At 39.8% G+C, this 14075-nt stretch overlaps 1 protein-coding gene across 1 annotated transcript in view; it reads left to right on the forward strand.

Annotated features, from left to right (window-relative positions):
- Positions 1-13820, forward strand: part of F5 (coagulation factor V) — a 36826-nt gene extending 23006 nt beyond the window's left edge. Inside the window, exons 15-26 of the mRNA XM_048293976.1 lie at positions 1798-1963; positions 3099-3335; positions 3821-4031; positions 4829-5008; positions 6097-6213; positions 6650-6721; positions 7464-7555; positions 8839-8994; positions 9839-9983; positions 10139-10287; positions 11065-11247; positions 12047-13820. Coding sequence (XP_048149933.1) covers positions 1798-1963; positions 3099-3335; positions 3821-4031; positions 4829-5008; positions 6097-6213; positions 6650-6721; positions 7464-7555; positions 8839-8994; positions 9839-9983; positions 10139-10287; positions 11065-11247; positions 12047-12235 — 1897 coding nt within the window. The 3' untranslated portion in view covers positions 12236-13820. The remainder of the gene's footprint in view (positions 1-1797; positions 1964-3098; positions 3336-3820; positions 4032-4828; positions 5009-6096; positions 6214-6649; positions 6722-7463; positions 7556-8838; positions 8995-9838; positions 9984-10138; positions 10288-11064; positions 11248-12046) is intronic.
- The last annotated feature ends 255 nt before the right edge of the window (positions 13821-14075 follow it).

A 14075-nucleotide genomic window follows, 5' to 3' on the forward strand; every position in this document is an offset into this window, starting at 1 on the left:
CTTTAATACATCAGTTAAAAAACTCACTGTAAGAGGTCAAGAGGGAATCTTGCAGCTTGTTTTGTTATACTTGATTAACCTGTTTTACTTTGCCCTTCAGTTCTTGGTACCTGTACACAGGACAGAGACCTCCTTGCACAAAGTCTTTCCAGGAATTTAATGGGCTAACTGATGGAATCTAGAATGAGATGTGCTTATAGGTAGATGAAATCAGTTTCTAGCACTAGCAAGAAATGGTTCTGGTGTCTCACTTCTCTGTTGGGAAAGGGATAAAAGCACTTTCCAACTTCACAGGGCTGCAGTATTGAAAAGTATATGAAAGCTGCAAAGTGATTAACCACACTGGTGACTGCCTTATACTAAAACTAAAAACAAAGCTGCATGAAGTTTTGCATTGTTGCTACTGCTGTTTAGAGAAATCAGAAGGTGACTGGATCACAAACCCTAATGTTGAGGGATTTTCTTACATTTTGACAGGGAAGACTGCCCACTATGCCACAGCAAAGAATATATGAGAATATACTGAGAGAAATACTGTACTAAAAATCCACTCTCTTAATTGATACAGGTTAGGATTAGTATTCACCCAACAAGGCATAGGATTCCTTGTCACTTTTCATCAAAAAGCTGAACCAAAACTTGCACAACTTTGGCTTTTTATCCAAAAAAAAAGCAGCCAAAACAGGAGCAAGAAAATTTTCATTGTGCAAAATGAATCTCCAAACAGATTATTTCTCAAACTGAATTTCCATTTTATGTGATGGAAATAAAAATAAAACTTTTTCAGTATTCTCCAGGTTTACTCATGCCCCATCTCAGTCCATATAAATGGCACTTGCAAAAACAGTGGAAACAAGACAGTTTCTTTGGGCAGTTGCAAAATCAAGAATTTTTTTATGCTTAGACCTCTATATAAATCTCTCCAGAGATGTTCATCCTCAGCTGGTGTGAGCTGTATAGTTCCAGTGATTTTAACACTGCCCATGGCATATCCTGTTTCAGTGTGTCGAAGAGCTAAAACCCAGCCTTTCTCCTACGTAACTTAGGTTAAATTTCTGGTTTTTGCAGAATCGATAATAAAGCAAGGTTTGTAGGGAATTATAATAGCATTTTAGTGCTTCTTCTTAAGATCTGAACAACCGTTTGGATGTCTAAAAGCTTATTTTACCATGCCAGCTCTGTGACGCAAAATGCAGATATAATCAGATGTAAAGATCTGTAAGACAGTAGGGTGTAGGTGATAGGCTTACTACACTGAGCCAAGCTCCAATTCAGACTATTAAGGCTAAGAAAAAAAGGAAAATAGAGCTCGAATGGGTTTTGAGAGACTTGTTGGAGCTTTTCAGTGATAGTTGACCAAATGGTTGCGGGATCTCATATGCAGCTGTAGAACTAGAATTGCTTAAACATTGCAAGCCATGATTATCAGAATCATCTGATACTCATTTTGTGGAATCATAGAAGGCTGGAAAATACCTTTAAGACCATTGAGTCCAACCTTTAACCTAACACTGGCAGGTTCACCACTAAACCATGTCCCTCAGCACCACATCCGTGTATCTTCTAAGCAGCTCCAGGGACCAAGACTCAACCGCTTCCCTGGGCAACCCTTCTGGTAAAGACATTTTTCCTAATATCTCATCTAAACCTTCCCTGACACAGTTTGAAGCCATTTGAGTGTTTATTCTTTATATTCACAGAATTCTAAAATATTTCTGCTGTATGAGTTCTCGGGTTTCATCAAAGCTGTTATTCCTGATTCACTGTGTGGGATTTTAATTGGGGTTTTCCTTTCAGTACAATAAGGAGTGACAAAACCTGTAAAGATGGCACCAGACGTAAGGTGATTTTCCAGAGCTATACAGACAGTACCTTTTCGACTCTTCAGGATGAAGATGAATATACACAACATCTTGGCATCCTGGGACCAGTTATCCGAGCTGAAGTGGATGATGTTATCCTAGTAGGTCAATGTTTTGGTTGTGTGGGCAGGATAAGATTCTTACCGTGATCTTGGAGTGTGACAGAATGGATCTAAAAATACCACAGATTTTTAAAAGATGATGAAGGGGAAACAGTTTTCAAAGCTTGCAATTGCACTGTGGACATGTGAGCACTGTGATGTGTTTCTTTGAAACACATCTTTTTTTGCCCCTGTCCACAGCAAACTAAATTCTGTTTTTCTTTCTTATTTCCCAACATTAAATACTGGCTTACTAGTCTAATGTAAAATAAGATTTAGGTTTAATGTTAATGAAAAATGAGTATTCTAAACTCAGAAATTAGTGCATTTGTGTTCAAGATTAATACATACTTTTTGGAAAAATACAGAATTTCCTCTAAAAAGTTTTGTTATGTAAATGTGCAGGATTGTATTAGAGCTATCAACAAGGATGAAGAGGAGCCATATCCCTGGCGATTCTGTGGTATATATGCATTAGGAAGCACATTGCTCTAAAATTTCCCTTCTCTCATCCTTCTTCATCCAGTCTTCCAAAACACAGGGATGGACTTAGGGAGAATAGATCTCAGTGCTTTCTGCATATTTCAGTAGGAGTGGTGTGCAATAGGAACACACTGAGCTATGTTTAAATCATGAGTAAGAAAAGAAAAATATTTTATAGCTTGAGAGTATCATTCTCTAAGGAGAGGTAAATATGCAATCCCACTATTGTGGTGTTTCTCTGGGACAAGTGGGAAGCACTGATTTCAGCAAGAATGATACATACCGAGGTCTAGAGTTACTATATTGTAATGACTGCAGCAAAGCATAAGAGGTAGAAACTCCCCATTTCCCTGCTGGCAGTAACTAAGCAGCTCCATGTGTGAGGGGCAGCAGTAAATGTCCTGGGAGCCTCGACGTGGTGGAAGACAGGGAGCTAGACTCGTGCTTTCTGATTTTTCATTAACTACCTGCATCAAAGGTGGCAAATCAGCATGGAGATGGCAAAAGCTCTCTCTGCTGGCTTTTCCATGTACAGCATAGCCTGTAATCTTTATACAAATCTTGACCCTGGTTTGAGGTCATGGGAACATTGTATGTGGTGAGTTTGGTTTAGGCCTGAGTTTGCTGAACAGAATCTATTTTATTTTTTCAGGTTCATTTTAAGAATCTGGCATCCAGACCATATTCCCTCCATGCCCATGGAGTCCTCTATGAAAAGTCCTCTGAGGGAAGCACTTATGATGATGAATCTACTGCTTGGTTTAAGGAAGATGATGAAGTTCAGCCCAATAACAGCTACATATATGTATGGTATGCAAACAGGCGATCAGGCCCGGTGCAGTCAGGAGCAGCTTGTCGGTCCTGGATCTACTACTCTGATTCAAACATGGTAAGGGAATAAAAATAGAAGTGGTGTTTCTGGGATTGATCACAGAATCATAGAAACACTTGTGTAGGAAGGCATCACTAGAGTTCATCCAGTCCACCACTGCAACTCAAGCAGGGTTGGCTGAAGTAGTTTGTCCAGGACCATGTTCGGTTGGGGTTTGAATATCTCCAAATGATGTATGGCTGTAGAAATGCAAGCTGCAGAACACATTTTTGGATAGCTGTCCTTTCTTTTGGGCTCAATGTTCCCACCTGACATTTAATCTCTTGCACTCAGTTAAGGCAGGACATAAGCTATGGAACAATTCGAATTGAGCAACTCTGGTAGACTGATCAGAGGAGAGTAAAGGTAGAAGGGAACAATAATTCTGGGACCTGCTTTAGATTTTTAGGGCCTGATGCATTCCTGCAGAATGCTGTGGGGGGTTTTTTACATGTTTTGGGAAATGCACTTCTATCTTTAATATGAATTTTATTACCTTCTAGGAGAAAGACATTCAGTCTGGTTTGATTGGGCCAATACTGATCTGTGAAAAAGGAGCCTTCAGCAAATCAAACAGCAGCAGGATATCTACTCGAGACTTTTTCTTGCTTTTTATGGTCTTTGATGAAGAGAAAAGCTGGTACTTTGACAAGCATTCTGGAAGGCCTTGTAATGAGAAGACACAAGAAATGCACCAATGCCACAAATTCTATGGTATTTATTTCATTTTGCCAAATATTCAGTTTATTGGGGTAGAGGGCAAGATGTCAGGGAAGGTATCTCACCTCACAATTCTTTTCAACATGCATAAATCCCACACATTAGTTATGTGAATTTTTTTGTAGTTATCCATTGTACCCATAATAGTCATGGGTTTGCACATAAAAATTAGCAACGACTGGAAATTTGCTATTAAAATGAATAAAGGACATATTAGACTGAAACTTTCAACAGAAAACTTCTCTCTTGCATTCACATACATATCCCCTCCATATTGAAAGAAAAAAAGGAAAAAAGAAACAAAAAAAGTCTTGTTTACATTAGGAAGCTAGTACCCTGACAACTTTTTGCAAGAAATTTGAAAATATTTTAATAATTTGACAAATCAGGTAGTTCTATTGAGGAATTTGAAGCATCTGTACAACAGCCCTTCATATACCTCTCTGTGGCTGTAGAGGTATGTTGGTTGTGACTGTGTGCCTGTGGAAATGGGAGCTGCAGAAAATGTTTTGGATTGCTGTTCTTTCTTTCGGGCCTGATTTAAATCTTTTTGTTTTCCTGGTTGCTGTATGTTGCTAGCAAGCTGTGCTCAAATCTTCTGGTGAGGTCCCTGGATTTTCTGAATTGATGTGCATAGACCATAAAGTGTGCTGCACTTTAAATTGGAATAAATGATGTTTTTCCCAAGCATATTACTTCATTAAATATTTTGCTAATTTCAGTAATACATTCTAGCACTTTGAGACCAGTTTTGTGAGCAGTTTTTCTGACTAACAATCTTTTTTTTTCAGCCATTAATGGGATTACCTATAATTTGCAAGGCTTGAGGATGTATGAAGGTGAAACAGTCCGATGGCACCTGCTGAATATGGGTGGGCCAAAAGACATTCATGTTGTTCATTTTCATGGACAGACCTTCATAGAACAAGGAGAGCCAGGGCACCAGCTTGGTACATACACCCTTCTCCCAGGTAAGCATCAGAGCAGAGTAAGTTCTGAGGGGTGACCATTGCAGTCTGTCGTTGTCATACCAATGTAAAGGTCTCCATATGGTGAGAGTTTGGGGATTTTAATGGCAGGGTAAGTGTGATACAGAACAGAAAGAACAACTGTGAGCCCTAGGGGAATTCTTGTGCCCAGGGAGAAAGGAAATAGGCTATAGGTATTCATTAGAGTAGAGGATGAAGTCCTTTGCCCCATGGCTGTCAGCAGAGCCAGTGTACATTAACATCACTTATGAAGCCTGTATTGCCAGCTACAAGAGTTCAAGAAAAAAAAAGACAACAAGGAGATGAAAATAATGGGATTGGCTTGGAGCAATAGGATTTTGTTTTAGTGAACATTAGGCATATTTTATTCACTATTTTATTTGATTATTTTTAAGGTAGTGCTTTTCACTGTGAAATCTACATATTTTTGTTTAAATGGGAGCCAGAATTAGCTGGAATTACCTGAAGAATTGTCTGGAGTAACTAGGAATATAAGAAAAGCAATGAGAACATGTCCTGTACTTTCTAAAAAGTGCAGCAAGCAACTGAAACCATATCTGCATCCTGCTCAACCCTTGGCACTCCTGGGGCATGCAGAAAGTGAGGGGAGGACCCATATATCTAATTTTCCTACCTCTACTTTTGGCTTCTTTACATCCATCCTTTTCCTTACTTGATCAACATACTGGCACAGCAGGAGTAAGAATAACCAGCACTACAGAATTAACATCCCTGAATTATATAATAAACACTGTTCACTACACTGTTCAGCACTGTAGTTAATGTGCAGACATTTGTTGTTACATACAGGCATCCAAGGTTTTGTACTTTGCTCCATCAGCAAAGGCTGGGTTTTGATCTGGCCACTTGATTCCAATCTCAGACTCCAGCTAGAGCCAGCTTGCTAATAAAAAAATCATTGAGATGGTGGAAGTTACTGCTCTTGCTGCACTGTGTATTTAAGTTTTCTGGATTAGGTCATAGGAAGGTCTTTGTTATAAAATTTAGCCTTGCTGACATCAACCTTGTAATGCCAATGTTTCTGATACATTTCTCTTCCTTTTTTCAAGGCTCACTTAAAACAATTGAAATGAAACCACAGAGACCTGGCTGGTGGCTTTTAGACACTGAAGTGGGAGAATACCAGCAAGCAGGAATGCAGGCATCCTATTTGGTTATAGAAAAAGGTATGAACTAGAGTGGTTTTTGGCTGGGAAAGTCAAGCTATGAAGTTTTCTCCATGCTTTTGGGATCACTGAAAATAAATTTGGGAGATTGTTCTGTAAAAAAAACAACATAGGAAATTATCTGTATTCAAGGACATGGTGGAGTGGTTACTGTAGATTTGTTCTAGAAAAAAAATTTTTAGCTTCCAGCAATGCTAGCTTTGAATTATTTAGCATACTATCTTTATTTCTTTAGCATGCTAGCTTTGAATTTGAGGTTTCCCTACAGTGACCAGTGGATTAATCTGTTGAGAGAAATTGCAAAGATTAATTTAGACTTCTCTGGGAAGGGAGTGGTGTTACAGAATTACTAGGAATTGTTCTGAGTGATGTTGTCTTAGATTTCACCAGAATATATATTAGAATAGCCTTCATTTTCTTACTGTGCTCCCTTTAGAGTGCAGGATTCCAATGGGTCTGGAAAGTGGAGTTATACTCGATTCGCAGATCGATGCTTCACATCACATAGGTGAGTTTATCCTTGAAAAGGTCCGTGCATGCTCCTGAACACCCCCAGCAAAGTGTTGCAGTTCTGTATTCTTTTGGCATCACCTATGTCTTTCAAGATCAGTTCAGCAGTGGATCAGCTGTCAGGCTAAAAATCTCTCCAATGCTGCAAGCAGAGACTGGGAGCTGTGTTAGGTAGCAATCATCATGGTATTTTAAGTGTCACAGGTCTGCTATTAGTATCACAAGCTAGTAAGACTTAATTTTTTGTGAATTTGATTTTCTTTCTTTCGTTCCTGACAGAGTTCTGTGAAGGCTTGAAAGCTGTTTTGCCATATATATTCTCTATCAGTTTTTAACTTGCAAACCTTGTTTTGCAGACAGGAGTTCTCTTCCATGAATGTAGAGCACATTTTGTGTCCGATCCTGCTGGGGGCCAAAACTTGTTTAGCAAACTCTAGACCCTGGTGCCAAATTCCAAATTATACTTAGCAGACAGTATATTACATAAAAGGCTGTTATTTTTGTCATTCTGCCAACTCCAAAGTTTTGCAGGGTACAGATGACTTCCAGTTGCTGACCATGTCCAAATTATCCTATAATATAATTTTAGAGTCTCTTCTTGGTTTTTTTCCCTTTTTCTTTGTCCTTGGCGGGGGGGGGGGGGGGGGGGAGGGAAATAAGGTACTCAAAGCTAATGACAGCCTCAATTTATGTTTTTTCAATACCTCTTAATTCTTGCTTCATTCATATTTCCTCTGTAGACTATTGGGAACCTAAGTTAGCCCGATTAAACAATTATGGAACATACAATGCTTGGAGTACTATAATGAAGGAAGAACTCCCTTGGATCCAGGTACACTACAACATCATGGAGTTACGATTTTCCTACAGCTTATTTTAGAAGGTCAGGCTGCACTTTTCACTGAAAGGACTGCTGGGGAAAACTGAAAAGATGTGGCAAGATTGGTGATGCCATAAACTGTTCTTCTTCCCTGGGGTAACCCAGTCTCTGCTGCTGTTGAGGCTCATTGACTGGACAGTTACCCTCACAATTTAGATTATTCCATTTTGTAGGCAAATGGAGTCATTCTTTCTTCTACTTTCTTTTTCCTTTGTCTACCTAATAGTACATATTTATATGCATGTGTTTCTTGAGTGATCATTTAAAGTGTAATATCCTCAAGCTTTGCTTCAGATAATTTTTTGCTTTGTTTGTATGCTGCCATGTCCCACTTGACACAGCTCAGCTGGCTTCACAGGGAAACTAAGCTTATAATTATGTCTTCAAGCACTACATCATTCAGTCACCCCACTTCTGTGGTTTTTTCCATCCCAGTGACTTTTGCATCACATGGCAAATTCGCACCCAAATTTAGAGAGGATAGTTGATTTCTTATACATCTCATTAAAATTGGTTGGAAGACAAGAAAGACTCAAGTTCAGCAGGTGGCTGTTGTGTTTGGCTTGCTAACATTTGACATACTAGCAAGTTAGTGGAAGTGGAGTGAGAAGGTTGGGAGATCTGATGTGGAACTGGAAATAACATTGGGAAGAGAAAGAATTTAACAGGGGGCTGGGGTAGTGAGAAGCTGAGGTTACTGAAGTGAAGCATGCAGAAGTGAGGAGGGCATGTCCCAAAGAATGAGTTTCACTGCTGATAAGAATACCTTCCAGATTTGTTTTTATGTGCTAAGTGCTTAGATATGATATCAGCAACAATGGTGGCTTTTCAGCACTTCAGAATGTCATATGCCTTTCTGCAGCTTAGGTATCCAAAATTAGAGGTGGCTTATAAAAGTGTGAGCTTTTAATTTCTCTGTGCTCCTTTGGCCTCTCTGTAAAATGGGGTGGGGGGAGTTGTGCCTACCACAGACACACAGATACTTTTGAGGTGCCTTTGTGGGGCAGTGCTGAACCCTTTAAGGTGCCCTCTGAAATTAAATGCACACAGAAATACACAAATGAAATGAGAGTGAGAGGGCATTAATTTGGACTCTGGTATCTGGTATTCCTTTAGAGAGTGTTAGTGTTGTGGGTGTTAAAATGCAGGGCTCAAAGCTGCTGTGTAAATGCCAAAGAATTATATGGATTTTGCTGTGCATTATTGACTTTATAAATGCTCTTTGCTGTTGCTAGGTGGACTTTCGAAGACAAGTTCTGCTCACTGGGATACAGACACAGGGAGCCAAGCAGTTTTTAAGGTCCTTGTACATCCAGAAGTATTTTCTTGTTTACAGCAAAGACAAGCGGACGTGGAACACCTTCAAAGGAGACAGCTCACCAACAGGAAAGGTCTGTCTGTGCCATAGGGGCAACAGCCTAGGCAGCATCCCTGAGTGATGCACTGAGTTTTGTTTAATGTTAAGAAAAAGTGGAAAACATTATGGCCTTTAGAGCCTTAGTAGGTACAGCTTGAAGCCCCAAAGGGCATTAACCAAACTAATAAAATTCAGACTAGAAGACAAATTCTAAGGGGAGGAACTACCTCAACTGGGGTTTGGATTGGCCTTGTGACCTTGACTTTGCAGGGTCTGGTTTTCTCATAGGCATCTCTCCCTACTATTATTTCCTAAGCCCTTGGCTGCTTTTTTGAAGGAAGCAGGAAGCTGAACTAAAAATCAGGCCCTTACCTCATTTGGTGTTAGATTCTGCTTCTCATCCCTCCCTTTCATCTGTCCCAGCAGTTGAATGTTGAACTGTCTGAATTGCCTGCAGAAGGCCTGTGTGGTGAGTGTGGTTGTACCCTGAGAGGTTCATCTTATGCCCAGCTGCTCCAGCCCCACCTCTTACAGCTCCCTTCAGTTTACCCTGAGGTTTCTGTGGTACAACTCCCAAATTGAAAACTTGTTGTCTTTTACCTCTCCTTTTGCTTCTTTGCTTATGTTTTCTAACAGACCTACATTAAAAAAGGTTGCTTATTTAAACTGAGACCTTCAGACACTTCCAAATATGCTAAGATGGGACCATGAGATATTTCAAGTGGCCCTGCGGCATAGGGTGGTGCTATCAGTGTGGATGGGGATAAGGGCATTAAAAAGACTACATTTGTAACAGAGCAGGCTTTCAGCATCCAAGCTTGTGCTTGCATTAAACTAATTATATGTGGATTTTTTTCTTTCTTTTTCTTTTTTAACAGATTTTTGAAGGTAATTCCAATGCCTATGAGATAAAAGAGAACATCATTGATCCCCCTATTATTGCTAGGTACATCAGACTCTACCCCACTGAGGTGTACAACAGGCCTACTCTTCGCATGGAGCTTCTGGGCTGTGAAGTGGATGGTAAGAATTGGTCAAGTGCTGATGCTTCCATCTGACAAATTTTTTACCTCATACTTTAAATGAAGCTAAAACTGTGGATCTTCTCATTCCAACGTTGTTGCTTTCACTGTGGCTACTTGGATGTATGGGAGATGACATGGTGCTCCTCTCAATAGGTTGCTCTTTGCCACTTGGAATGGAAAGTGGAGAGATCAAGAATACCCAGATAACAGCCTCATCTGCTAAGACATCCTGGTTTAACACATGGGATGCTTCATTTGCTCGTCTCAATCAGAAGGGAAAGATGAATGCCTGGCGAGCCAAGGTAACAAGAGAAACAGGGAAGGCAGCAGGGGACAGCTGGTTAATAGATTCTTGCTGTCTTTGTGATCATGGTGCTTCCTGCATGCTCTGTTCAGTGCCAAGTGTGATAGGGTCACTTCACAACCATCCTTTGGGAAAAGCACCACTCAGTTCTTCAGCAGGGAACTTACTAAGCTTCTGACAACAGCAGTGAAATCATACTTTGAGAGATGGATTGTGTCCTCTGGGCCACAGGCTGCAGAACTTCTCTGTGGAAATAGCCTGTTTAATTTCAGGAGATGAGTTCAACTTGGATATTTGTCTCAAGGGGGTTAAAGTAACCCGTTCTGGGTTGGCTTATAGGCAGTGCAGCCTAGTGGATCTGGGGGTGGTGACTTTCAGCAAGGCATGTGAGCTTCTGTGTCTTCAAAATGGAGCTGCATTTCCTCACAAAGTACCTTGAGATTTGCTAGAAGCTGCTCTTTTGTATGAGCATTTGGTATTAGAATTAAGTATTATGTTTTAATACTGGAGGTAAATCTCTATTATTTTTCATTATGTATTGGAAATTAAAGTGTAAATTTTAAGATTCCAAATACACTACCTGCAGTGATGAAGTTAATTATATAGGTCACTAAGAATGCTTGTGACTTGCCTCAGCTTTACTCTTCTGGACTTCTTTGATACAGTTTTGATGTATTTAGATACAGTTTTAACTACCTGTAAACAAGATTTTTGGCTTAAGCAAATACAGACATAGACATGTTTGCTAATAGAAAAACTTTTATATCAATTGTAGTTCAACAACAACCAACAGTGGCTGCAAATTGATCTCCTCACAGTTAAGAAGATCGCTGCTATTGCTACACAGGGGGTCACATCCATGTCAGCTGAATACTTTGTGAAAACCTATGTTCTTCTGTACAGCGACAACGGCTCCGAGTGGAAATCCTACACAGAGGGTTCAAGCTCAGTGCCAAAGGTATCACTGTCAGCTCAGGCAATGGTATTGTTGCTTGGTTTTAGGCGCTAGACACAGTCAAGGCTCAAAAGGCAGAATGCCCAGCCAAATTGATATTCTCACAGGGCTTTAAAGTGCTAGGGAGCTGCGGTTACTACAGATAATGTCACAGTATCCATCTGATTTTAGTGATCATAATTAATCATAATACAAGGAAAGAATACCGTATCTGCAGAGAATGCAGCCAACGTTGTGATAAAAGGAGCTGACACAGTTTGTAAAGGAGGACATTTAATTTGAATGCACAAGGACATTTAATTTGAGTGAACAGTGGATTCCCCAGGGCCTCTTTTAGCTTTTTTATTTCTGCCCTGATTGTTTAAGTGAAATTAATGTTAGTGAGCAGTATTGGCTATAGCAGAGCTGGGGAACTTTAGGTACCCACAGAGCAGACACAGTACTTTGTATTTTTTCCGGTATGACCTTACACCAACCTAACCCACAAGGGGTATTAGCAGCGGTAAAATAAGGGAAGTTTGGGAGTTTGGTCTGTTAGAAATTAGAATGGCAAATTTTCTGCTGTGGATGGAAACAGGGGCTGTTTAATCCATTCAGACTGCTATTGCTGGCCTGAGCTACTTTTAACCCAGCACATTAGGAGGAAACTTGATGTGGTCTTGTTTAAAACAAGAAATGAGCCAGTCCATCTACCCTGGGTAGATGGTGGCTCATTTAAAACAGCTTGGAACTGTTTTAAAGAGAAAATGCAGGGTTTTTTTCAAGTGCCACCTTTTAACTAATTGTGTTTATGTATTTGCAGGTTTTCTTGGGTAATGAAAACAGCGACGGGCATGTCAAGAATTTTTTTAACCCACCCATCCTGTCCAGGTTCATCCGCATTGTTCCAAAAACCTGGTACCGTGGGATTGCCCTTCGGGTAGAACTCTATGGCTGTGATTTTGGTGGAGGTCTGGCTGTGAAAAGGACTGACGAGTCTGGGAGCTCTTAACCTGCCAGGAGTCATCACGCAGAACAACATGTTGTTTAAGAAACCCTTAAAACAGTCATGCTTAGTAGTTTGGATGTGTGCTTCATCAAAGGAACATAATGTTTTACCAGCAGGATTGAGAAATTTCTCTGGCAGGTGTTTCATTCCTACGAATGCACACTTTAGAAAACAGCTTCTTTTCTCTGGGAAGAAATGGTAGCTCCTTCTGATTAGTATTATCACTTCTTCATTATAACCAGTACTCTGTCTTACTTTTTACTTAATTTTAAGTTCCAAATCCCTAGGAATGGAGACTCTGGCCTTGATCCTGAGCCCTGACTATCTCCATTTGGTAATGCTTTTGCAGCACAGGTGAGGAGTAGAAAGCTATAGCAGGTGGATGTTCTCCATACATAAGACTGAGAGGGAAAACCAGCGCAGATCTGGAGCTGTAGTGCTGCATTCCAGCAGTGCCTTGGTGAGAAACGATTGTAGGGGTGACCTCTCCTCCACATGTCTTTCATCTACACTGTGGCAAAGGCAGGACATGTCTCAGCATTGAGGTATGTGCAACCCCTTCTCAGAGAATGTGTGTTGGCATTGTTGGTTTGGTTCTTGCATACCCAGCACACATGAAATGCAGTGGATTTCACATAATTCATCTTCAGTGCCCTGGCAAGGGGAAAGGGAGTCAGCAGTACCTTTCCATCCCAGAAATGAGAAGGCAAGTGATTTAACCTGGCAGGTCAGGGAACAGCAATGGGAGAACCAAAATGAGAATTCAGAACTCCTGATGCTCAGTCCCATACACACATTTAGACTGTTGGGACAGGGAGCTGCCTGGATTAGGAAAGCTTTGAGAACTGCAGCTGTACAGTAACAGTACAGCCTGGAGGTGGCAGAGGAGGATTAGATGAAACTGGGTAACAGAAACATCAGCATCTTCTCTTACGATTTAACTGTGTTTTCACTAATGGAAATACTCTTGTGCATAGATTTTACATGGATTTTTCCCAGGATGACTACATCTGAAAATAGATACACAGTCCATGAATTCATTGTTCCAGCAGAATTTTAGCTAAGCTTTCAGTAGTGTTCTGGGCTTCTATCCTGTAAATTGTTTCATTGCACCACTTCACTTATCACACTAGGTACCATTCAGGAGGCTGGATTTTTAAAGTAGTTTGTCTTTGAACCTTGGATGGTGTTATCTAGTTTTATTTCAGTAGTTTTTCGTTTCTTTCTCTTACAGAACATTCATTTTAAAGAGAAGGTATAGAACAGGAGTGAAAAGAGTGTAAAAACTAAACAAATATTTTCTTTTTTTCTTTTTTTATTTTTTGCTATGTCACAAACTGTTGTAATTTTCCACTGGAAAATAAAGTTAGTATTGTAGCATGAAATGCATCAACATTTTCTTTTGTATATTTGCCTCTACAGTAGTAGCTCTGGTAATGTTGAAATTTTGCAACAGGAAAGTAAAATTTTTAGTGCTAATTAGAATTAATTTCAAATGGTGAAACAGTATGAATAATTGCTACATCTTTAAAGATGAGTTTCTTAGTATTTTGTAATGGTGTAATAAATATAATTTATTTTTGTCTGACACAGCTGTGAAATTGCAACACAAGCCATATTCACTAAAAAAAAAAGAAATGTAAACTTCAGAATGAGGTTTTACCTTGGAAAACAGTTAATAAGTGCTTATTAACTTCAGCAGAACCAGGTTTTTATGTAATAAGTGTGAAATAATTTGTTTTTAAGAAGGCAGTGATCTTTAATGTTCTAAATAAGTAATTAGTTCTTTATGTATATACGCACACACACGTATAATTCTATGTAAAGTTACATAAATGCAAAA

Source organism: Corvus hawaiiensis, chromosome 2, assembly GCF_020740725.1.
Source record: "Corvus hawaiiensis isolate bCorHaw1 chromosome 2, bCorHaw1.pri.cur, whole genome shotgun sequence".
Lineage (NCBI taxonomy): Eukaryota > Metazoa > Chordata > Aves > Passeriformes > Corvidae > Corvus > Corvus hawaiiensis.